The sequence below is a fragment of the Argiope bruennichi genome, chromosome 10 (genome assembly GCF_947563725.1).
Source record: "Argiope bruennichi chromosome 10, qqArgBrue1.1, whole genome shotgun sequence".
Lineage (NCBI taxonomy): Eukaryota > Metazoa > Arthropoda > Arachnida > Araneae > Araneidae > Argiope > Argiope bruennichi.
The window spans coordinates 60992055-61016828 of NC_079160.1; the positions used below are offsets into that span (position 1 = coordinate 60992055).

At 25.7% G+C, this 24774-nt stretch overlaps 1 protein-coding gene across 5 annotated transcripts in view; it reads right to left on the bottom strand.

Moving 5' to 3' along the window:
- LOC129989189 (condensin-2 complex subunit H2-like) overlaps positions 1–24774 on the bottom strand; it is a 66725-nt gene that overhangs the window by 13330 nt on the left and 28621 nt on the right. For 3 of the 5 annotated variants that reach the window (XM_056097564.1, XM_056097569.1, XM_056097566.1), the window contains exons 2-8: positions 17412–17532; positions 14688–14762; positions 12832–12887; positions 10954–11023; positions 8477–8652; positions 5335–5804; positions 149–300 (exon numbers count right to left, since the gene is read on the bottom strand). In XM_056097564.1, coding sequence (XP_055953539.1) covers positions 149–300; positions 5335–5804; positions 8477–8652; positions 10954–11023; positions 12832–12887; positions 14688–14762; positions 17412–17532 — 1120 coding nt within the window. Of the gene's footprint in view, positions 1–148; positions 301–5334; positions 5805–8476; positions 8653–10953; positions 11024–12831; positions 12888–14687; positions 14763–17411; positions 17533–21176; positions 21302–24774 lie in introns of all 5 variants that reach the window. The other 2 variants (XM_056097567.1, XM_056097568.1) reach the window with 2 other exon arrangements.

Below are 24774 nucleotides of genomic sequence, written 5' to 3' on the forward strand. Positions count from 1 at the left end.
TAGGATGCTATGAAATAGTATTATATTTTTATTTAATAAAATTTCTAATTTTATGAAGGAGATTTTTAGTATTATATTAACATTTTACCCAAAAGATAAGAATTATATTTTTAAAAAAACAATAACGATAAAAAAATTTTAAGCTCACATTTTCGCCTCCTTGTTTTTTTGCCTCATCCTCCTGAATTTGACAAAGTTTTAGAGCTTGTCGTGTAGATCTACGTGGCCTTGGGGCTACATCAGCATCTTCCAATGGAATATTTTCATTACCTTCAATACTATGATTTAAGCCATCTAAAACTGAAAGTAAACATCATATAGAACGAGCCTTTCACAAAGTAAATGAATGCTTCTCATAAATAGATTGAAATTATTACACTTTGTAATAATTTCAAATGATAACAATTAAATTTGCCAATATTAACCCTCAATATTTTGAAGTTACAACTTAAAGATTTGAAATAAATGCAGTTTATAAGGTTAAATAAAATCAGTATGCAGTACCATGAATGAAAATCTGTAATAACTTTTCCCACTTATCTTCTATTAGGACAGGGAGGCTCAATAACATCAAACTTTCTTATTGATTTTCTGATTCTGTTATCTTATTTAGGAAATAAAATTTATAAAATAAGTAATAGTTTAAGAATACTTTTTAAGAATAATTGCAGAATAACTTTCACAATCAGTAATTTTAAGTATTACTAAGTATATTAATTAAATGCAATTATAAACCCATTAAAATAATGAAAAGCATAATTTAAATTTGTTATGAATAATTGTTTCATTACAAATTTTTCATAGAACTATTTACCTGTTTTGTTTTTGCACCTTTTAGAAAGCAAGTTAAACTAAGTCAAATACAATCAACCCTTGCTTAATGAGCAAAATAAAATACAAGGAAGTGATTCGCTTAATGAGCGATGTTTTGCAGAATTAGTGGCAAGGAGACATCATGATATCACATACTGGACTGGCCTATATCAATCAATATTGAAGGCTTGTTGGAAGAAGATGGAAGAAGGTTTGGTTGGATAACATTGTTGAATGCCATTCCGAGAGGTTTCAACAAGTAGCCTTAATCAACAACATTTTGTCTCTAGATGAGATTATAGGACCAGAAGTGGATAGCAAAGATATCAATGAATTGCTAGAAGAACATAACCAGAACTTCTAAAGAGCCTACAAAGGTGCATTCTGTGACACAGCAAAAAGTTTGAAGGATATTTGGTCTGGGAAGGAAAAAAATAAATGCAACAGAGCAACAAACTTCCAGTGAAATAAGGAAGAAATCAAAAGTAGAAATCATTGGAATATCTTGAGAAGCATCACCTAAATTGGATAGTGGTAGCTACACACTCTACAAATTTATTTAACAATAAAGCTGTGTTTCATTTCCTATAAACTTTGAAGCCTAGTCAAAGACAAATATCCCCAGATTTATTTTTGTAAAAAAAGCATGGATTATAAATAATAAATTACTTTATTATAAATTTAACAATTTCTTTTCTTATTACTAAATTAATAATTTCTTTTCGGAAGGGAAAACATTGTCTAATTTTACATGGATTCTCATGGGGGAAAAAAAAAAATGTTTCGTTTCACAAGCAAGATTTGGGAATGAATTAACAGAGGTTCCACAGTATTTAGTATGTATATAATAAGCAAACTCATTTTTCCTTATCGATAACTGAAAACTCGGAATGAGCAATTAGATATTTTGAATAGATTTTTACTTAGATTTTAATTATCAGTCAAGTCAGACAATTTATCAAAATTTTAAATATACAGTAGCTGGTGTTTGCAGAGATCACAGATGTAAAGATCAATCAATTGTATGTATCAAACTGGATGTCCAACTTGTACCTAAGTACATGCAAAATCTGTAGGCTACAGAGATAAAAAATTCACTTGCAGAGAGCATTTTCTTTAGATCATTCTCAGCTAAGCAATGCACAACCTCCTTCCATTCAGCAAATTGACAGCTGTCTTTAAAGAAAATTTTCAATTTCAAGCTCAGCAAATGTTATTGTGTGGAGCATGGAACAAAAATATAATCTTTGAAAAGAGTATGATCTACTTTCTAGACTAAGTCAGCAGGAAGTTGCAAGTGTGTTGAAAATTTATCAAATGTTTCTTAATTAATTGCTGAAACATAGAAGCGATACTGAATCTGTGGACTAAAAGAATGACAATTGACACTTAAATTAAAACAAATAACATGGGAAGGATAAGCAATATGCACCAAGGGTGTGATTTATCATGCGTGAGGGGACCACTGCTCGGCCAGAAGACTGAAGACTTTAGGATGATTCCAATTTGTTGAATCTTTTGATGAATATTATTCATATGAACAGTTTATCAAATGAATACTTAATAACTAATATATATGTTAATCTCAATAGCATTGGAAAAGAAAGGTTAAAAAATTAGATATGTTTAAGTTTTTTCAATTCAGTACATTGTTTCGATATTTCCAATTAAAACAACGTAACTATGACTGATGTCACGTAGTCTGTTTTTTATGGCATACTTACATTCCTACAGAGTTGAAGTTTTGGTTGTATTGTTCATTCAGATGTAATGATTAATTTGGCCTGTGCCCAAAGTGATCACTATAAGCAATCTCTACTATATCTATTAACAAGTGACAAAGATAAGAACTGCCAGCAGGAAGACAATGGGTTCAGGGTAAGTAAAAGAACCTTGATCAGTTGTCCAGCAACTCGACCAAGAATTATTATTAAAAGTAGAATTAAGATTAGGATTTTCTAATAAACAAATTTTCTGATATGATATACATTTAACTATAGTCTGTGTATCTTCTATAGGCAGTTCAAAGTCACATTTTCTACCCCCTTACTGGTTTGCCTGGCAACGCTGAGGCAGATAACAGTGTCACTCTATTTTTACACAGCTATTAAGGTATTCCCGAAATGTACTGGCATGGGGGGAGAGAAAGGCTTTGTCAAAACCATGGTAACAGAGAAGGAGAAAGAGTGAAGAGTAGGGAAAACGAGTATCCTTGAAACGTCTACAGCAATTACACAGACTACAGGATGGGAATAATAATATTTTATACCTTGCTTAGCATCTAAGCTATCTAGGGTCAAGGATGTTTTACATTCTGACATAAAACCACCCAAATAATTAATCTCTGAATGGCATTTATTTTAAAACATAGAAAAGATTAAAAAGATTTTGAATTTGAAGGCAGAATGCAAAATTTCAATCCAGATCACAATCATTAGATAAATCAAAATAATGAAATGCAGCAATCTTTTTCTTGTCACAATTCTTTGATAAAATAATTTTGAAATATAGCAACACAGAAAAATTATAAAATTAATGAAAAGAGAATAAAAACAGTGATTTGAAAAAAACATTTCTCTCATTTGAGACTTAAAATTAATGCAGCCAGAAAGTGTAAGAGCATCTTAATCACAATTATAAATATTTCAAATTTTATTTATTAAAAACACTAATTAAAAAAAAAAAAACTATCAGTTTTTTGTCCGAAAATTGTCAATGACTTTCCCTTTGGAAGTTTTTTGTCCGAAAATTGTTAATGACTTTCCCTTTGGAAGTGCCTAACTGAATATTATACAGTTTCATGGCACAAATTCTGCATTTGACCATAATTTGGAGCTCAAAATATTAGAACACAAGTTCTTCAATATATATATATATATATATATATATATAAAGTCTTAATTGATTTCCTAATTTTTATTTTAAATTAGTCCATGTTAATATCATTCTAAAGTGGTCTTATATTTCCTGATCCAAGCAACCCAACTCAACACACACGCATACACACACACAAAGAGACAAGGACAGTTTGTAAAAATCACAAGTATAATTCATATTTCCAAAATTTTTTTAAATATAATTCTTTTATTACAATAATTTCTTTTTTTAAAAAGAACATCATACATTTTTGATAAAAATTATGTAAAAATCATTGATATAACATTTTTCAAATTGCAAGATTTAACTCCTTCTTACGGACATTTTGTTTAAGTGAAAAGTTAGAAACTTTTCTATAAACTATATGCCATAAGGTAGTTGGAAATATTAAATGTGATTTGAATTTTAGAAGATTTCTAAAACAAAACTGGGGGAGGGGGAGGGGGAATGATATTTTAATGAATTATTCATTTTCATTAAATATCTTTCTGCTACCAATTTAAACAATTATATGCCGCATAGTGGAGCACAAAAAAGAAATTTAAAAGCTAAATATCACTTCAGTATTAGATTTTGATGAATAAAATGTGTTACAACAATAAAAAGATATAAATGTCAGAAGACTGAAGAAAGCATCTATCACATTTACCATGCAAAATACAAGAATATTGATTGCCTGGTTTTCTTTTCCATTTTTCAAGAATGCAATGAGACAATTATTTAGCAATTTTTCTATTAATATACATGAATTTCATTTTTGTATTTTAAAATTTTAATGAACAACCTAAAATATTAATTTAAATTAAAGAAGATATAAGAAAATACATTTTATTAAAAAAAAAATGTTTTTAGCAAATGGTCAATATGTTACAAAAATAAGGACATTAAAATTATAAAATTTAATTAACAATTTAATAGTTAATTCTTATTTCTATTGGAAACAAAAACAGATTTTATAAATGAAAGAAATATTTCTTTGAAACTTGCTGTGTTTTTTTTTAAAAGTGTAATTACTTTGTTAAGCAAACAGGAAACATTCTACCTTGCATGAAATTGTTCACTTCTATAAATTTCGATTACAGGTAAAAAATTGTTTTTGCCGAGTTCATGAAAATTAAGAAATTAAATCCACAGGGAGTGATCCATAGAGCATGTGCATAGATAGAATATTTAAGAATAAAGGTTTTAATGAAATGTTTCAAATAAAAATAAAATTTGTAAACTGAATTTGCTTATTAACTTTGTACAAATTGACAGAATTCCCTATTAATCCTAAATATAGCTTTAAAGTGTTGACAAAAACACTGTAAGAAATATATATCAGGCAAGTATTATTCTGATAATTTTATCAAACAGACATGAATCTTGCTCCTTCATAGCATCAAACTCACCAAGTGTGTGTGTGTGTGTGTGAACAGAGGAGAGTTGCAGAATTCAAAAAATTGTATATGTTATAACCTCATGATTTCTCAGTTATTTATTCTCAATTTTAAATTTTTCTTCCTCTTAATAAATGTATCCATCCATCCGAGACAGAAAGTTAGCCGCAAAATGATCAGAGATCATAACTATATACTATAACAGATCCACTAAAGGTATGAAAATTTATATCTGATAGACAATCTGAATTGATATTGAACTAACCTGGTCCTTCTTCAGTGCCTTCCATTGGAGTTTCTGTTGAAGCGCCATTAGCAGCAGGTGTATTATCATTTGATTCAAGTTGAGAAGAATCTTTATCGGCTGTTCCGGATTCCGGTTGAGATCCACTTTCCAGCGGTGTACAAGGCAACGATCCAACACCTTCATCTGTTCCTTGAGAAGATGGAACAGATGATACACCTTGAGAGGATTGTTGAGTAGCTGGAGTAGCACTTTCCCCAGATGATGGAGGATAGCCTTCATCAAGAGGACTTGATTCAGGTGACTGAGAATCCAAGTCATTGCACATGTTATCATCTGAATATTCATTCACTGTAGTGTAATCAGGAGTTGAAAATTCAGAAGGTATCAGATCAGGACTAACAGTGGGTAGAAGCAGCCATCCTGAAGAGGTAACTTTACATTTGTTTAAAGTGAATTCATATTTGTTACCCAATGACTGGCCATGGACACTGTAAGAATAAAAAAAAACCATTCATTGATTCAAAATATTGATATAAATAACAAATTCAATCAAAGAACATTTATTTGAACACTTAATATATAATAATACAGTATTATACATTAAATGAGAAACTATCATTTATTATTTCTTTAGTTAACTCAAGAGCAATATTTCATACATCTATAAATTAATCTGATTATTAAAATAGGACTTGCAAATATCTTTCTACAGTAGAATTTTAAACATAATCTAATCATAAATTAATGTTCTGATCCATAATAGTAACTCATTGGTGTGATTCAAAGCATACCCTTCAACATTGGTTCTCAATCATCGTTAGCATTTTTAACCAATATATAACATATAAAGTAATATCAAGAAACTATTGAAGAATAGATATTTCCAAAGAATTTTAACTAGTTAAAACAAATATTTTCAAACATCATTCAAAATGATTTAAGACATTTACTAATAATTAAATATATAAGTACAATATATTTTTTAAATCACACAACACTATTTTGTAGATAAAATAACATTTATTAATGATTAAATATATAAGTACAATATATTTTTTAAATCACACAACACTATTTTGTAGATGAAATAAATTAACACTACTTGCTAGATATTTACAATTGTGTTTCATTAAATAGAGAGCACAATTGCTTTTCCTAATTAATAATTGCTGTTTAACAACAAACTTGAATCAATCACACACAGCTTCAATAACTACTGGTGATTTTGTTATTTCTTTCCACCCCCACTTTTATCAGTATGAGAATAGACATTGGGCAAATAATTTGCAGGGTATCTGAATAAAGAACTTTATCAATGATGTTATTTTTATTATTCATTTCCTGCCACTGAAATATCATATATATGTATAAATTCAAATGTATTCATTCTTTTAATTCTAATTCGAAGAATTGGAAGTTAAGGGAACACTACAAATATTTTCTTGACTATAGCATACAGCAAGAGAAGGCATACTCAACTTAATTAAATTGATAACCATTCAGCTTAACAGTGATACAGAATGATATTCAAAAAATACTCTGTCAAATTTCATAAATTTGTTATTAATTGGGCATATATAATGGCATTAAACTCCCTCCACAGACAAAATGTGCTCGATTTAAGAGACTCCTATTCATAAGATATCATCTGTACAATTTTAACCAAATAATCTATAAGTATTGAAACAGGAATTATTCTTAGAATGTCAAGGTACACCGGTAGAAAGCTAATATGCTATTAGACTAATATTAAGGATACAGTAACTTTTGTAATTAGGAGGAAAGAATAACATGAATTAAAAAAAAAAAAACTTTTTAAATATTTTATTTCTAAAATATTTGCACAGATGTGAATCAAAAATATATAAAAATATTTACTATAAATTAAATGACCAGTAAAAGATAAATAATAGTAATCTCTTCATTTTTTTTTTTTTTTTTTTTTTTTCCTTCTCAGATTTAAACGCATTTGAATGTACCAGGAAGCTAAACATTTGAGGGAATTATAATAAAAATACTTATTGTTAATTTTTTGCATATTAAAATGAATTCAAGTATACATGTTAGGCAATGGTTTCTTGTAGACAGTTAAGAGTCAATTTTAATCTAAAAAAAAAAAAAAAGCAAAATTCCAACAAAAATTCAATAGATATGCATAAAAATAGTTCCAGAAAATCAACTTTTAAATGAAATTACACACTTTTACACAATTTTATTCTACTGTAATTTTTATAATAATAATAAAAAATTAAAAAGTAAAGAATATGGGACCATTCAAAAATAAATTATCAAAAATGAATCACATTAAAAGATTTATAAAAAATTACGATATTTATATTCATATATATATATATGAATACAGAATTTCACAACTTAAAAAAACCCATAATAGTAATATGTAGTTTTTTTTAAAGATATTTAATGTCCTTGAAAGATAAAACAGTCAAAGAATGCAAAAATCATGATTTTGGAACTCCTTTTTTATATCACTGTTTCAGCCATCAAAAGACTCATTAATTAAAGAAAGCATCAATGTATCAAAAAACTAATTTTTTCTGATTAGAGAAAAAGCTGGTATCAAAACAATGTTTAAACCCTATTACACACTGGCTCATGATAAAATTCTCCTCTACCTTCTGTTTTTAATATCCAATCAAAATCAGCTGTATAATCCCAATCTTAAGTAATACCTCTTCTATTTTCATATAAAAAAGGATGATGCTATTTCATTGATTAACAGGTATTAATAAAAAATCCTTAACTTTTAATTTAATTATTTAATATTAACATTTGGTTTAAAATAAAATATTGTGTACGGGATCATGCAACCAACATAATGCAATTTCTCAGAATATGAAAGGTAATTGATCATTCATCAATTTAATAAACTACCAAAGTCAATGATAAATTGACAGCACACAAGAGGTTTATGAGCAGCTTAACTATATTATAAAGAGATCGGGACATACAAAACATTATTATTGCATTATTACTGCACAGATACAAAAAATTATTACTGCAGATGCAATTTTTACCGCATTTTCATAGATATAAAATTCAAATTCAGGATCATTTTATTGCCTATGAGATATGGCTATGCAGCTACCCTTATTAATTACATATAAAATATCAAATGAAAATATAAAGTGCAAACACTAACTCTAGAAGTTCCATCCCTTTGTCTTCTCCTTCTAATGGGAACAAATCAACCGGTGTGAATGTGAACTTTTTGTCTGATTTCTTTGATGTCTTTTTGTTGGTAGAATTTTTAGAAGCAAATTTCTTTCTAAGGCAACTAAGATTTTTGCCTAATTTAATCTCTGTAGAGCAGAAGGGCTGAAAATAAATAAAATAAAGTTTTTTCATTGTTATGGCACTAAATTATTAAAATCCAAGAGATAATAACATTTATAATAAAAAATAAACACACAAATCTTTAATAATTCTTAATAAAATTTATCATTTAACTATCATCTTACATAATGAAAGGGGAAAATAAGTGCCTAAACAAAACAAAAATTTCTGAAACTTAAATATTTTAAAACTCTTTTGAATTTGCAAATTTAAGAATCATTAGCAAAATAAGAAATAATTATTACATTTTTAATGAGAATAATAGCTTATTTAAAAACATTAAGCTTTTTGTTTTTGATAAGAAATAGTTCACAAATTTCAAGTGTTAAAAAGTAAGTACATCATATATTTCTAAATGTGTTTTTTTTTAAAGCTTATAACACATTTCAGTGTAACAGCTTATTTATTTTAGTCCAAGGATCTCATTTTTTAAAAGTTTTTTTTTTTATATATATTTTTTTTTACAAGTTGCCAAACTGTTTATTATTATATATTTTTGATGTTCAACTATAAAGTAAATAATTCATATTCTTAATATATTTCCTTTTAAATTCCATAGTTGAAACTTTTCCAAAATTTCAAATTTATAATCCATATTAGTATTACAATTTATAAATTTTAAAAGCTCATTTCTTAGGGCAGAAATTTATTTCATCAAAACAATTCACTGACAAATGTGTTTAAAAAACAGAATTATGGGAATTAAAACAACAAAATTAAGTACTTTACCAATAGATATTAAAAAATAATTATTAAAATATTAAAAACAAGAAACTGATGAAAATAAATGTATGATTTTAGTTTCAGTTTTTGAAAGAAACAGTAACTTGCTTACAAATTAATGCTCTATTTTGAAGTTTCATGAAGTCAATTTTGGATAAAACGGACAAAAAGTTCTTAATTCTAAAAAATTCTTAATACCACATAAATAATAATAAAAATATATGTATTCTTATTGAAATATTTCCCATTAAACATCATTGCATCTTTATGAGAGTGCTTATAGAAAAAAAATCATTCTAAATTCATATTCCTCAAATATATTAGTAGATTAAACTTTTATATTATGATTAAATATATTATCCATTGCAGTAAACAGTAATAAAACATGATAGAAAACATTATGATTTATTAATGATGGGTAATTAATGCAACAACTGAGTCGGTTTCACTCCAATTAATTTAGATATGTTCTGCAAGTTATTAATTTCATTTGCAAGTCAAAGCTAACTGTGATCTATATTTTTAATCAGTAACATGGCTGAGAATCCAATTTCACAAAAATGCGATATACTGAGAAGCATTAAGAAATTTTAAGACCTTGTCAGAATACCTACCCAAGAATCTACAAATTATTTTTTTGAAACTCATTCGAGCTTTTTCACAGTATGATGTAATATCTAATACCATATAACAGCATATAAAATAGCAGTCAGCATAGCTACCATTTTAAATGCCAATTTAAGATGAAAACAGATAAATGCACATAAAAGGAACACCATTTCTATTTTCAAATTTTACATGCAAAAATAATTTATATACCACAATTGAGAAGTGCTGAACCAGAGAATTTTGGAATGTGTTCTGATAATGAGAAAGATACATGTAAGAGAATCCTACATTTAATAACTAGAATAATGAAATAAAGTTACCATAGAATAATGAAATAAAGTTCATAGAAGAAATCAGGTTTAATACAAAGAAATTTGGTAAGAAACTTCCAATTTGTTTTCATATATTAAGAATTTTTGAAGGAGATTAGATCATTTTCCTTATTTTAACAAAAAAACCATTCTGCAAAGTTGCAAAATTTATATGTTACAAATATACATAAATTGAAATCTAACAATTGAAAAAAATATGAAGAATCAAAACCATATCAAGACATAATAGAGATATTTGTACATTTGGTAATTAAAATCTAAATAAAAAGCCAAGAATAATTATTTAAAAATAAAGGAAGGAATATTTAAAACATTTATTTAAACTTGAGAGGACAATTACAAACAAAATCTTTTACAATACTCATGCCACGATACCCTTTTATTTATTGACAAGGCAGATATATTTAAATATCAAAATCTTCAAAGATTTCAACAATAATAAAGTTTTAATCCTTTAAATATGGAAAATGTATATTTCCAGAATATACTAGTATAAAGTACAATGCTAAATACATATTTATCATTCATAAATATTTTGCTTATTAAAATACCTTTTCAAGTGATGTTAAATACATGAAAATCAAGAAACAAAGTAAATACAAAACAGAACATTTCTCACATCACTAAATTTGCTTTCTCTGGTATGCTTTTCTCTTTCTTTCGTATCTTTCTTTGCTCCATCGTCTTTTCTACAATATAAAGAAAAAAAAATAATTTATTACAGTTAAAAGTATTTTACATTAATTATAAATCTTTTTCTAATCACAAAATATTCAAATTATCTATAAAATATTTTTTAAAGTAAATAATCATTATGCAAAATTAAAGCATGGTAAATTATGAGAAAAAGTTAACTTTACTTAAAACTAAATTTAAATTATAAATACTTCAAAATAACATAGCATGTTTTTATAAATGCATTTGAAATTTGTCTATCTCACTACAATCAAATTAAAAATTCAGATGTTTTCATCAACACATTTTCTTTAAAAAGGGCTATTGCACTTCAAAGCAAACTCCTAAAAAATTGGTCATATAATATTAGTATAACTGAAATGAAATTACTAAGCCTATCTAAATATTCTCTTGGAAAATACAAGAGGAAATTATCTGACCCTAGGGTCTAGATGTACATGTTATATTGCCATTCTACAGTGGTCACAGATAGATTGCAATATTCAAAATAAAAATATTTTCTTTCAGACACTTTATATATAAATATAGATAGATAGATGTTTTAATGAAAACTGCGCTTAACATTTCTACATAAATATATCATTACTTCATTATTTGAATATATATATAACCTTACGTACAAAATTGAAGTTAATGTTAAGTTACAGCACCACCACAGATAAAATGTATACTGCATGCATTTCGCTCATACCTCTGCACTGTGTAGTTATAATAGTAATGTTCACAGTTTTTCCATCTTATATGTCTCTGTAAGTTTAGTATCTAGTTATGCTTTAAAAATGAAAATGTGCCATTATGATCCCTTCTCTAAAAAACAGCTGAAAGTTCATATAAGATACAAATAAATAAATTCCAACATCTTTTTAGTAATCATTGAGAAACAGCATACATGCATATCAAAATCAGGCAACTTCTGTGTTGAAAGAGTTTACATTTGTTACATTTCACAGAAAATATGAAAAATATAAACATTTGCATGTATTAATTTACTTATACACGTGAATATGTTATCAATGTATAAATGTGGTAATTAATAAATTACAAATGTGTGGCCAATTCTTCGAGAGTGCAATTCAAATTATTTGTAGTGTAACGTTTTATTTATAAAAAAGCCACCCCACTTAGAGTGATTTTAGATGTCCTAAAAATGTAAATGGCTAACAAACTTTATAAATTCAATAACACACTCATTAATCAAGAAAAATAATTATAAAAAGTTTTTGATTTCACATACAAAAGTTTCAAAAAAAAAAAACCCTATTAATTTTCAATTAATTTTAATTAAAAATTTAAAGAAATGATTATTTTCTTACTCTGGTTTTTAAAGATACATTCAACTGCAACTGAATAATAATAACACTCATGTAATTTAAAAAATAAAATAATACATATAAGGTCACTGCTTTTATGTTTATTTACAAAAAAATTTGAGGTATTGTATTTTTGATAATACCTCCCTCAATACATAACTAATGATTGAAAAATGCAGTTTGTTATTTCACATGTCCAATGGCATAAATTGTTTGTTTTTCAAAGTTTTTTCTTTTTTTAAAAAGAGGCAAACTATTCTTTGCTGTTTCCTACTAAATACTAAAATAAATGTTATTATATTGTTAATGGATTTATAGATTGCATACAAAATTAAATAATGATTATAGTTATTCAATAAAACGTTTGTGAAGTGCTGTAATTCTGCAGTGCCTAAATACAAATTATCTGGCATATATATGATATTAACATCCTAATTTAAATAAACATAAATATACTAAATAAACTTTCACATAATGGATATTGTACTTACTTATGTTTCAATAAACTAGCATATAACTTTGTAGCCAAATTATGCAGATATTCCACCTATTGAAAAAAAAATATCTTATAAATTATGCATATTAATTAAAATAAATACTTTTAAAATATTAACAAACAATGATTGCAGGAAAATATTTCAACCTATCTATTATTTTATAAACAGAAAAATTAATTTTTATTTTTCGTGGGCAACATTCAAAATTGTCTTCTCATATTTCGAACTAGACTTCATGATTTCAAAAGTGGTCAAATAACTACAATCTTTCTTTCACACCAAACCAATATCAATAAAAATGAACAAAGCTATTTACTTTTCAACACTAGTCATAAGTCATCTACTTAGCCTTATCTAATAATTTATATCCAAAGTAATATTTAGCAAAGATAATTTTGAACTGAGTCAGAATAGAATCAATAAACTAGAGTAAAATTATTTTATTAAATAATATATTCATTAAAAAATAATGTTGTTCATTAAAGTTGACTGAATGGTGAACTGCATCAACTATTCTTTTACATAAGACAATTTTTATCCAACTAAACAATGTTCCAATATTCAACATCAAATTGATATCTTCATCCTAATATTTAGAGTTCTCTATAAGGAAAATTCTTTCTAAATACTTACTAAGCAACATTGGCATTATTACATATGCATTAATTACATTTTAATATATAAAACTCAGTTTAGTGACTTCTGCATCATTTCCATTATATTAAAATTAATGGAAATGAGGGAAAAAAAACTTGACATATAAAGGGAGAGTTTAATTCAGAAAGCAATTACAAAAGGTTACAACAAAATCAATTTAATGGATTCAATTTTTGTTATGATAAATTTTGCCAATTTGTTAATTTTAAATAAAATCCCAAAAATTGAAATCTTTCAGAAAATACAAATACACTTTAAATGTCAAAACCAAACACTAAATTAAACATTTTAAATTGTAAAATTCTAACTTTTGAATAATAGTAATAATACAAATGTAGTCAGTGTATTATAGAATTTAATAAGTATCTTTTCTCGAGTTTTTGCACGTAATTTAATCATTCATTAACCATATTTAAAAAATATGTGCATGCATGCACACATTCATGGCAAAAGCAAATCATGTTACTTCATTAAATTTTACTGTGAGGTATCAATTTAAGTACAGGGTTGGGGGAGGAGAGGGGTGAAAAGATTTTTTGCGATCTTATCTTTTAAACCCATTTGCTCATAAATTATACAGGGAAGGGGCACAATTCTTCATTTAAAGCATCCACGTCATTAAGAAATTCTCTGACAAAATTACACAGAAGTTTGTCTTTAGTGCTACGCTTCTTAATATTAAAAGAATAATAGTAAATTTCTAAAAAAAAGACAATTTTTAACTTAGCAGTTACAAATTTAGGGCTTTTAAATAATATTCTGTACAGAATTTTTTCATTAATTACATCAAATAAAATGTTCCAAATAAAACTTTCTTTAATAAAATGATAATAATTCAAAAAGTACGTCAAATATGCAAAACTTACACAAAAAATACAGAGAATTATGGTATATACACAAAATTTGATGGAAGTTTTCATAGAAAAACTGGTGTTCTGGTGCTACATATTTATGTTTAGCAATAATTATATTAAAATTAATAATAAAACACCATTTGCTAAAAAACCAATAGTAATAATTGCAACATAGTAATATAATGTTAATAATTATAATTCAATTATTATAAAAATTTAAATAATTTATAAAGTTATAATAGCAAAATAAGTTTAAAATCAGTATTTTCAGTTTTAAATAATCAAATTAACAACTATATTTAAATTTTAGAGGCTATGAATTCTTACAAAGAATTTTACCTTTTTGCCATAGATGCTACTGCTTCCTTGGATCATCAAAGCTGCTGAATTAAAATTAACAGAGCCTTCAAGAAACTAAAAATAAAAATTAATAAGAGTATCAGTAACAATGAAATATTCCCTGTTCAGCACTGAAGTTATTTTCAAGCAGTAAATTCAAAAGGATATATAATGCAAATAAATTTGAATAGAAACAAACAAAATAATTTTATTTTAAGGATAAACATTATTTCAAATTTTTTAAAAATTAAAATTATATATAGCAAATCCTAATTTAAGGAAGTTCTATAAAGACAATACCTAGTGGAAATCTATATTTTTCTCCTCCCATTAATTCTTTTAATATTTCTACTATAAATTCTTAAGATCTTCATATTTTTTCTTCGTCCTCATTTTAGCTCTTTCAATCAAATTTGCTTCATAATTAACATAACTATTTACATTCATTTTCAATGAATCAATATCGAATTTAACCAATGTTAATGATTTAAAAAAAAATCACTAAATGTACAATTTTAAAAGAAATTTTTAAATAATTACTGAGACATAACCAAAATAAAATTTCTCCCATTAAAAATAAAAATTCTTTTAATACACTACAATGTAAATGTTTTATATGACATACAATAGTTTTCAGTTTAAGATTCCTATAATTTCTACAGACATATAATATCTATCCTTCAATACAGCTCATATGAAAATCATAGGTAAAGATAATTTTTCCTTAGTTTCAAAAAAAAAAAAAAAAAAAAAAAAGATTTTGTACATGCTCTGAAAACAAGGGGGGGGGGGCTGAATTCTATTAATAATGATACAGATCAGACAAAAATCCAGAAGCTAAAATAAATATAATGAACTGAGCAATGAAATAAATAAATTTGTATCAAAAATACTTGAGATACTGAATATAGGGCAGAATTTTAATATGAAAAAAAAAAAAATTAATTAATCACAAAAATAATAAAATGTTATCCGGAAAATTCTGAAATTCGCAGTTCTGAGGAATTGTGTCCTGCCTGAACAGACATTCTGATCTTTTCTATGCATTATTTCAAGTTTAGTTTTGACCCGAGATGGCATTGCATGATCCGTTTCACTACATGGAAACTTTTCAAGCTATTCTAAATTTATTTTCCTGCGTTTTACTTTTTTGTTGTATTTGTTTGTGATTCCATTTCTATTTTATGCATTGCAAAAAATGTGAGCATTTTTTTTTTAAACCACAATAACAAATACAAATTTCTGTTTACTTTTTTTGCAAAAACTCAAAACCCTTACAGACACTTTCCTAACCCAAATGACTTCAATGAAAGAATTGAAAAAAATAGGGGGGGGGGAGATACATTACCATTTAATAGAAATTATTTCATTCCAAAACCCCAATGTGCCTATGTGTCAACATGTTTTTAAGAATGTTTCTAAAGAGATGCATAGATGCAATTAGCCCTGAGAATCCAACACAATTGTGGATAAATATATCACATTACACATATATTTTGTTGGTCCTGAAGGGATTAAAATAATAAAACACATGAAAATGTTTGTTTCAGTAGTTTTAATTTTAGAGTATAAAAAAATAAGTAACAAGAAAAAATAATTTTAATTAATGTATACACATTTGTATTTTAAATTTGGTAAACACTAACACAAGTATGACAAAAATTTGGATTCAAAAAATAAAAAGTAAATTCATAAAACAATAAATTGTGCCAAATATAAGCACTAAGAAGTAAAATATACGAGATTAACTGAATAATAAAATGATTAAATCTCTAAAAAAATTCTTTGAGATATTAAAATAATATAGAATTATTATATAATAGAAAATTGATCTCAAGGCTGATAATATTTGAAAGAAATCAGAAGAAATATGTTTGTTCATAACAAGGCTTTGCAAATGAAGATTGTGGCCTAAATGAGGTAGAAAAATCTTTTACAATGGCTTATTAAAAGAACCATTTACATTTTTTTTAAATAATATAATAAATTCAACTCAAAGCTTTTAGAATTCTTTTTATATTTCAGTTCACATATTTTATTAATCATTATTTTTATTTATTTACTTATTGCCATCTAAGATTAAAATTTTGAGTCAAAAACAAAGAAGTGAAATTTATTCCAATCTGAAATGAGACTTTAAAATTTATAAAACTATGAATTATATTACATATACAACTTTACGGGACTTAATATCAGTATAAAGCTATCTCAGACTTTGAAGTTATGCATTTAACTTAAAATTGAAGGTAAAATCCTCTGGTTGGCTTTAAACTGAGAGATCTACAAGTTATAGCAAATGTCAATATTATACTTGTTTGTTAAATCTTGAAACCTATTTATAATATTTATTTTCAGGTATATATCCACAAAAAAAAAAAGTCCTAATTTTACTAAAATGATATCTTTAAAATTCAAAGAAAATATCAATCCTATTAGGGAAAAGCCCACTTTCATTTTCCTTCAACTTGAAATGTAAACATATAGCAAATCAGCTTATGTCTATTAACTCTCCCAAAGAATTATAGTGTTCTTAATCAGTGCTACCCACATTTCTTCAATCTGTTTGGTGATGGCAATTTAACAGCTGATATCCAATAAACAAATATCATTTCTAGCTCTATGTATCATTATCATTGTAGCAGTCATGATATTCAACATTATCTAATTAAATAAAGAAGGCATTAATATTGAAAGGAATAATAATAACATTAATTAAATACTTACACTCTTGACATAACTTTGCAACAATTCTGCAATATTTATAGCAAATGATCTTTCAGGGTCCTTGACAGGATTTAGAAGTTCGCTGAAAGCATCTGTTGTTTTAGGACGAGACATTCTTTGTCTAAAGTGAGGAGAAAAAAAATACATAATGGTGACTACATATCAAATAAAAAATATGCAATTTACCAAATAAATCATATAATGCATAATCATTTCAAAAAGTCCAATATTCAATTAAAAGTCTACAAATCTCACAATTCTTCGTAAGTTTTTTTCAGAAAATAATTTTCTAAGTGGAGACAACACATAAACAAATAAAAGCATACTGAAACTGTTCTGTAATAAGTGTGTTTTAGTAATTCATAATGATTCTCCAAAGAGGTTACAAAACTTTACATAGAAAAGGGTACTTTTTTTGTGTAGTGTTTTACACATTTCTGTATTCCACCAATTAACTGCCACAGACGTTCATGTTAATCTATTGATAAGGCTCACCAATAACATGGAATTAAGCCTAAAATATGCAGATAATATGTGGTTAAGACACAAGTACTTTGCAAAGAAAAAGAGTCCTTTATTTAAAATCTGCTTTTCTATTAAATATTTTGTTTCTTTTTAAGTACTATTTTAAAATTTACATTTTTAAGTTTATATGTTTTTGATAAAACAACAAAATCTATGTAAACAAAGAATCCCAAATGAAACTTTTGGAAAATAATCTGCTTTTCTATTAAATATTTAGTTTCTTTTTAAGTACTATTTTAAAATTTACATTTTTAAGTTTATATGTTTTTGATAAAACAACAAAATCTATGTAAACAAAGAATCCCAAATGAAACTTTCGGAAAATTCAAATGATTTTACATGAAATCTGTTCACTAAAAATATTTACTTTTTAATTCGTTTAACAAAACAAAACAACAACAACAAAAAAACATTTAAAAGATAAATATTAAGTATTAAGCATAGAACACATACAGAAAATCTAATTTTCTACTAACCTATAACAGTATAAGGTGCGAAATGAGAAAATGCAGCAAAAATTAAGTACTTTTAAGCACTTTACCTCAGACAAAAAAAAAGTAAGCATCTTTGTACAAGTATGCATTTTTAAGCCTGCATATTTTCTAAGCCTAAATTATTTTCTGTTTTATATTAATGCATAGTTTTTATTAAATTTTTTAAAAGAATAATAATTTCATATATATATTCTTTAAATTTAAATATTTATTTCTGTAACTGCATAATTTTTGTAAAACGTTTTTTTACTGTAAAACAAATTATGTCTTTTTGGTTTTGGCAGACAAGGAAAAAAAAAAAAAAAAAAAAATGGGGGTAGGGGAACTATCAATACCATATATTTAAGTTAACTTTTATAAGATTAACATTCAAGATCTGTTATATTTTTCTACAACTTTTTAAAATAACAAACGATCAGTTTATTTAGAAGGATATATCATTTTTGTAAATGTCATTGATGTAGAAGCATAGTATGACCAAACAGTTTGTATTTGATTTTTATATATGCAACAACAAATAAGATTTGACAAAGCTGAGAAAGTGTAAATTTCCTCTGCACTAACTCCCTACATTTAAAAATTTTATTTGCAGTCTTATAAAGCTAAGCATTTCAGAATGGTCATAAGACTGGCAAACAACCACAAAGTTGACAATAAAGCAATGCTATGTTCTAAATAAGTTTTTCACATAATTTTTTATATAGAAAAGTATAGAAGCTATCAGAAATGACTGGAGTATTAAAAGAAATGCCTTATTGCTTCTAATTTTCTGAAATTTAGTAAAGGCCCCCCCCCCTTTTTTAAAGTATGTGACTATATTTTGGACGAATTTTTTGAAAATGTAGTTATATTTTGAATATTTCCATAAAAAAGACTAAAAAAACATCTATGAAATCAAAGTGTATTAATTAAATGGCAAAATTTGTTTAAAAATTGGAAAAATGCTCTTTATTTTTGAGGTAGGGGTGGCTAAAAAGAGGTATAAAGAAAAAATCTTCTAGTTTAGAAGTTTATTAAATGATTTGATTAAAATTTTTCGGATAGCTTAAGTTAAATATTATCTAGTTCCTGAACTAAAACATAAACTATATTTCTATGTATTCTTTAAATATTGAGATTTAATTGATAAATAACATGAAGCTTTACATTTTTTCACATTGTGAAGCAATAAAACAGCTATTAAAATATTTCTTAATGAATAGATTACTTTTTCTCTAACTCAGGAGCTGCAAAACTTATTGAGAAATCCTTATACCAAATTTAAAAAAAATAAAAATAATTATAGATTTGATTTTAATTTAACAGATTTAAAGAGACTAAAATTTGAGAAAATTGCATCTAAATATGTAAAATAGCATTAAAAATGTATGTAAATGCAAATATAAAAATCAGTATAATGTTCCAAGCAATAGACTTGGAAACAAAATTCTAATGGTTTTATAAAGAAACCTGTTCAAACATTAAGAATATTATTTTTTTTAATCGACTTTCCAATGTATTTATACATCTTAATATATGGAAATAAAAACTTGCTTTATATCTTTTATATATATATATATATATATATTATTACTTTAACTTTTAAAAAATTACAAAAAAATGTGATTAAATATTTTGTGAAGCAATACAAATAATTTAACAACTTCTAGTTTCATGAATAATGGAAACAATTTGAGCAGTTAAAAAAGAACCAGTTCTGCAATTAGAAGCAAAATGAAAAATATGTTTTGAAGCCAGCTACAGACAATATATCGCTTTGCTTTGAAATTTAACAAAACTCATCAAATAAAGAATTTTATTCAATGAACTGCTTTAAATACTTTTAAGTTTAAATTAAATCAAAGAAAGCATTTTTTCTTTCTTTTTCTACAGTATTAACAGGAGCAAAATAACATGATTCAACAATTCAAAGCAATAATATTGATTTGAATTTCATTATAATAAAAATCATTGTTACAAATTATGTCCAAAACTAATTTATCAAATATTGCTAAAACTGAAGAGAAAAAAAAAAAGTATTCAGTCAAACAAAATTTTTCATAACAGAAAAGCTATTTTTTTAAACATTTAAAATAGTGTAAAAATAATTTTCGTGCGATGATACTTTGATGTTAAGGCAACAACACATAAAAATTCTGTCATTATTTTTTAAATTAAATTTATAACTAAAATTTTGAAATATCAATTCTTAATGGATCCCTAATACCCGAGAAATAACTTTCTAAATTTCATGCTCTTAATTTCACTGGTTTATGCTGCACATTGTTTTTTCAGTCAGGACAAACCTTTCTGCGTAAAGAGATTTCATTGGGAAAAAAAGTCTATAAAAGATATAAAAAGAAGAGAAAAAAAATCTTTATAAAATAACAGATTTGAATCTAAACCCTAAAGAATATAAGTTTTGAAAAACTTTTTTTTTTATTTCTTTAAAAATTTTTAATAGTCAGAACTAACAGTTTTTTTTCCCTTGATAAAAATTAAAATTCAGAGAGATTAATCCAAAAAATAATTTTTCAAATGATGGGGATATTTAAAAATTACATCATGAAAGAAACCCTGATCATTGAAAATTTCCGGCTTCATGTTAAAATCTCATCATACTAGATTTTATGCGATCGACTGACATAATTACACACCACAATTAATTACAATTCAGTATAATGCAACAAAATCCCTATAATAAGTAATTCAAGAGATTGCTCTAAAATGACATATTAATGATAATGATGATCAAATAGAAACATACTAAAGAGGCTTCAATGTAAGTGTTTTTGCAGCAGCTTCTACCATGTTCGAAATATCTCTTTGGAATACCAAATTCATCCTGCTGTCTTCTTATTTTCTCTTAATTGAACCAATTTGCATATTCTTCTTTTACAACACATAAAAGGTTAAACAAACACTCATCAGATATAACTTAAATGAACACTTGAACATCTCAAATACTAAACAAGTTTTTAGTGTCACAGACATTTCTTTAAAAATATTTTTGAAACATTTTTTGAGTCTCAACAAGCATGGCATACTACATATTTTGTACTATCCCCTCTGAAAAACTATTCCAGTATTTCAAAATATGGCAATGCACATCGTTGAAGAAAAAGAGATTGAGGGAAAAAATAAAAAGGCTCATTAACCGTTATCCTAACATATAGGGTGGTTATAATTGAAGTTCCACTTTGAAATGGTCATAAAAGAAAAATTACTGGACCAAATGTTACCAAACTTGTTAATAGTTTAAAGAAGGCCATAAAAATTTTTTTGCTGCCAAAAAAATAAAAAGTTCAAAAACTCACCATCAGGGAAGAAATGGCACTGTATCCAACATTGTTAAACAAAATAGAACATGAAGACATTGGTTTAAAATGTATTTAATCGTTTCTGAAATGTGTTACAAAGCATACAATGTGTTATCCACCATTTTCTGAAAGCAAGTTAAATAGCATTAATGCAGTCTCAACAGTAGCTCTTAGCATATCATGAGGAATGTTATGCACAGGTAAACAAAGCATGCCGCTCATTGCTATTACATTCATTAAAACATTTAACGAGAAAAGCATGATTTTGCACAGCTAGAGACACTGTCGATTCATAACAATAAGAACTATGATAAACAGGCTCACTTTTATCTATGAAATCCAATGACATGTAAAGCGCATCTGCATAAATTATTAGCTTCTTCCTTCCATAAGACAATTACAAGCCATTGCAGTTTTGCATGACACCACGAATAGTTCGGCTTGAGAAACGATTAAACTGATGTCTTCATGTCTTACTTTGTTTAACAATATTGCATATAGTGCTATTTCCCCTTTGGTGGTAATTTTTTGAACTTTTTATTTATTTATTTATTGACGGAAAAGAAATTTCTATGACCTTCTTTAAATTATTACCAAGTTTGATAACATTTGGTCCAGTAATTTTCCTTTTAGGACCATATCAAAATAGAACTTTAATTACAACCACCCTGTATGTTGGAACCATGGATCCTTTGTTCGAATTCTTCGTTTTTCTTGATACATCTGATAAAAAGCTTTTACAATCAAGTTTTTGAATTATTGTATTCAATGCAGGAAGAAACAAAAGCTGTCTTTGCACTTCTCAAGAAAATTAAGCATTTATCAAAATTAAGAATTTTTAAGGTGCTTAAAAATTATTTTCAAATTTAAGTACTTTTCATGATGCTACACACTTTGTAATAATAAAAGCAAATGTGTAAGTTGGCACTCCGCAGATCATAATAATGAAATTTAGACCTCACATTGGCTCACATATGCCAATGTACAATTCAAAGTAATTTTCCAAAAATTCAATAAATTTTAAATTTTCAAAATTTTAATAGTTTTCTGATGAATATTTTTACTGAGAAGAAATTTTTACACATTTTTTCTTTCAAACAATGACAATTATCTTTTTACTAGATTCAGTTTAATGATATAAAATTTGTCTTTTTTTCAAACCCACTAAACTTTAAAAAAAAAAAAAAAACTTTTTTTTTTTTGTTACAATATATTTATTTTGAATGCTATTCATTCTTGTGATAAAAATCAAATAATTTAAATGGTTAAAACAAACTCTCCTGACAATTAGTAACTACACAACAGAATCTACTTATTTTGACAGGTTAAATATTTTATCAGGAAATAGTTTTCTTTTTCTTTCTTTCTTTTAATCATAAAATTTTTTAGCTTTGAAGAAATTATAATAACAATTTCAATTCTTAATTAAGAATAGTTAAGATATTTTTTAAAAATAGTTTTACTTAAAAACTTTAGATTTCTTTCCTGTAATTTAATGTATGATATATAAAATCATTTCATTACTTCATATTCTGTGTATGCAGAAAATTTTATAATTGTCAAAAAATTTTCATCTAAGATTTTGAAAAAATCTCCATAATTTAGGTCTCTTTCAGTTTGAATAAATCTATTACTGGAATTATGTTATTCAAGAACATGATTACTCAAAAATAGAATTAGCTACATGGATAAAATTTGGCATGTAATTCTTACACTGAAATAGTAGTTCTGTATAAAATTTTACATGCAATCTATGATTGACTATAAACACAAACATTAAAAAAATCACAACAAGCTTGATGGATGAAAATTGGCATATAATTAAAATTGGATGAAATCTATATCAAAATCACCAATGTAATGAATGTCTGCTGATCTGTAAATTTATGCATCTGTGAATACTATAATAATAAAAACCACTTAAAGTCAACATCAAAGTGCATATTTTACTTCATATGTATATTTAACATGAATAACAAAAATAAAACTTTTAAAATAGTTTATGAATATAAACTTATAATTTTAGGCAGTTTAACAAATAATTTTTACAATACAAGTTAGCTGTATATATTATCTTGAAGTGCTGAAAGAAATGTAAAACATTACATAAACAAATCTATTGAGACATTTTTATGATAAATAAATAAATGGTAATAAAATGTCACATTCTGGAAATGTTACATATATTTTCTAACATAAAATAATTTTCTTAACTTTTAAACAGTTAATTTAAATAATGTTTCTTCATAGCTTGAAGTATAGTTGTTGATTGCAGTTAAAGTCTAAATACCTTGCAGAGAACTTGATATTTCTGAGGCACTAGCTTTATTTGACGATTACTGGTTATTGAAATTGTTTATTTTTCTAATTTTTTTTTTCGTATTTTAAGATTGCGTAAGTAGTTTTCATTGATAATATTGTATGTTTTAGTATTTCCATTAATATATAATTATCTTACAAAATAAATTGAAAAGTATTAATTATTTATCAGAATAAGTTGTACATGCACAGTGGTGTTCCAATGACATCTCTTCCTCTTAGTGCAATCCATGACAAATTTTAAAAAAATATATTTTTTAATCCCTGCAGATCTTAAGCATGTAAATTAATTATATAAATTATAAAAATTTATATTTGTGTGAATAAAAGGGCTATTACATCATTTATAAATAAAAGTACAAATTCATCACAGTTCATGAATAAGTCAAATAAATTCATACTTATTTATGGTACTAGTTAATTAATGGTCCAAAACTCGCCAAATGTCGTATCAAAACCAAATTGACATTGCAACCTTACGAGCAAGTGTTAACTTACAAGAAAACAAGTATCTTTTTATGCTACTTATATCAAAATATGTCAAAATTATTGATGTCAAAGATAAAAATAAATAAGTAAAGTTGTCAAAATTATTACCAATTATTCACTATTAATTAATAAGTATCTCATTTATAATATTTAATCCTTAGCTTTTAGTAAATACAGAATCTGGAAATATTGCATGTGTTGAAAGCTATCTAATTGTCTACTATCATTATTTTTCCT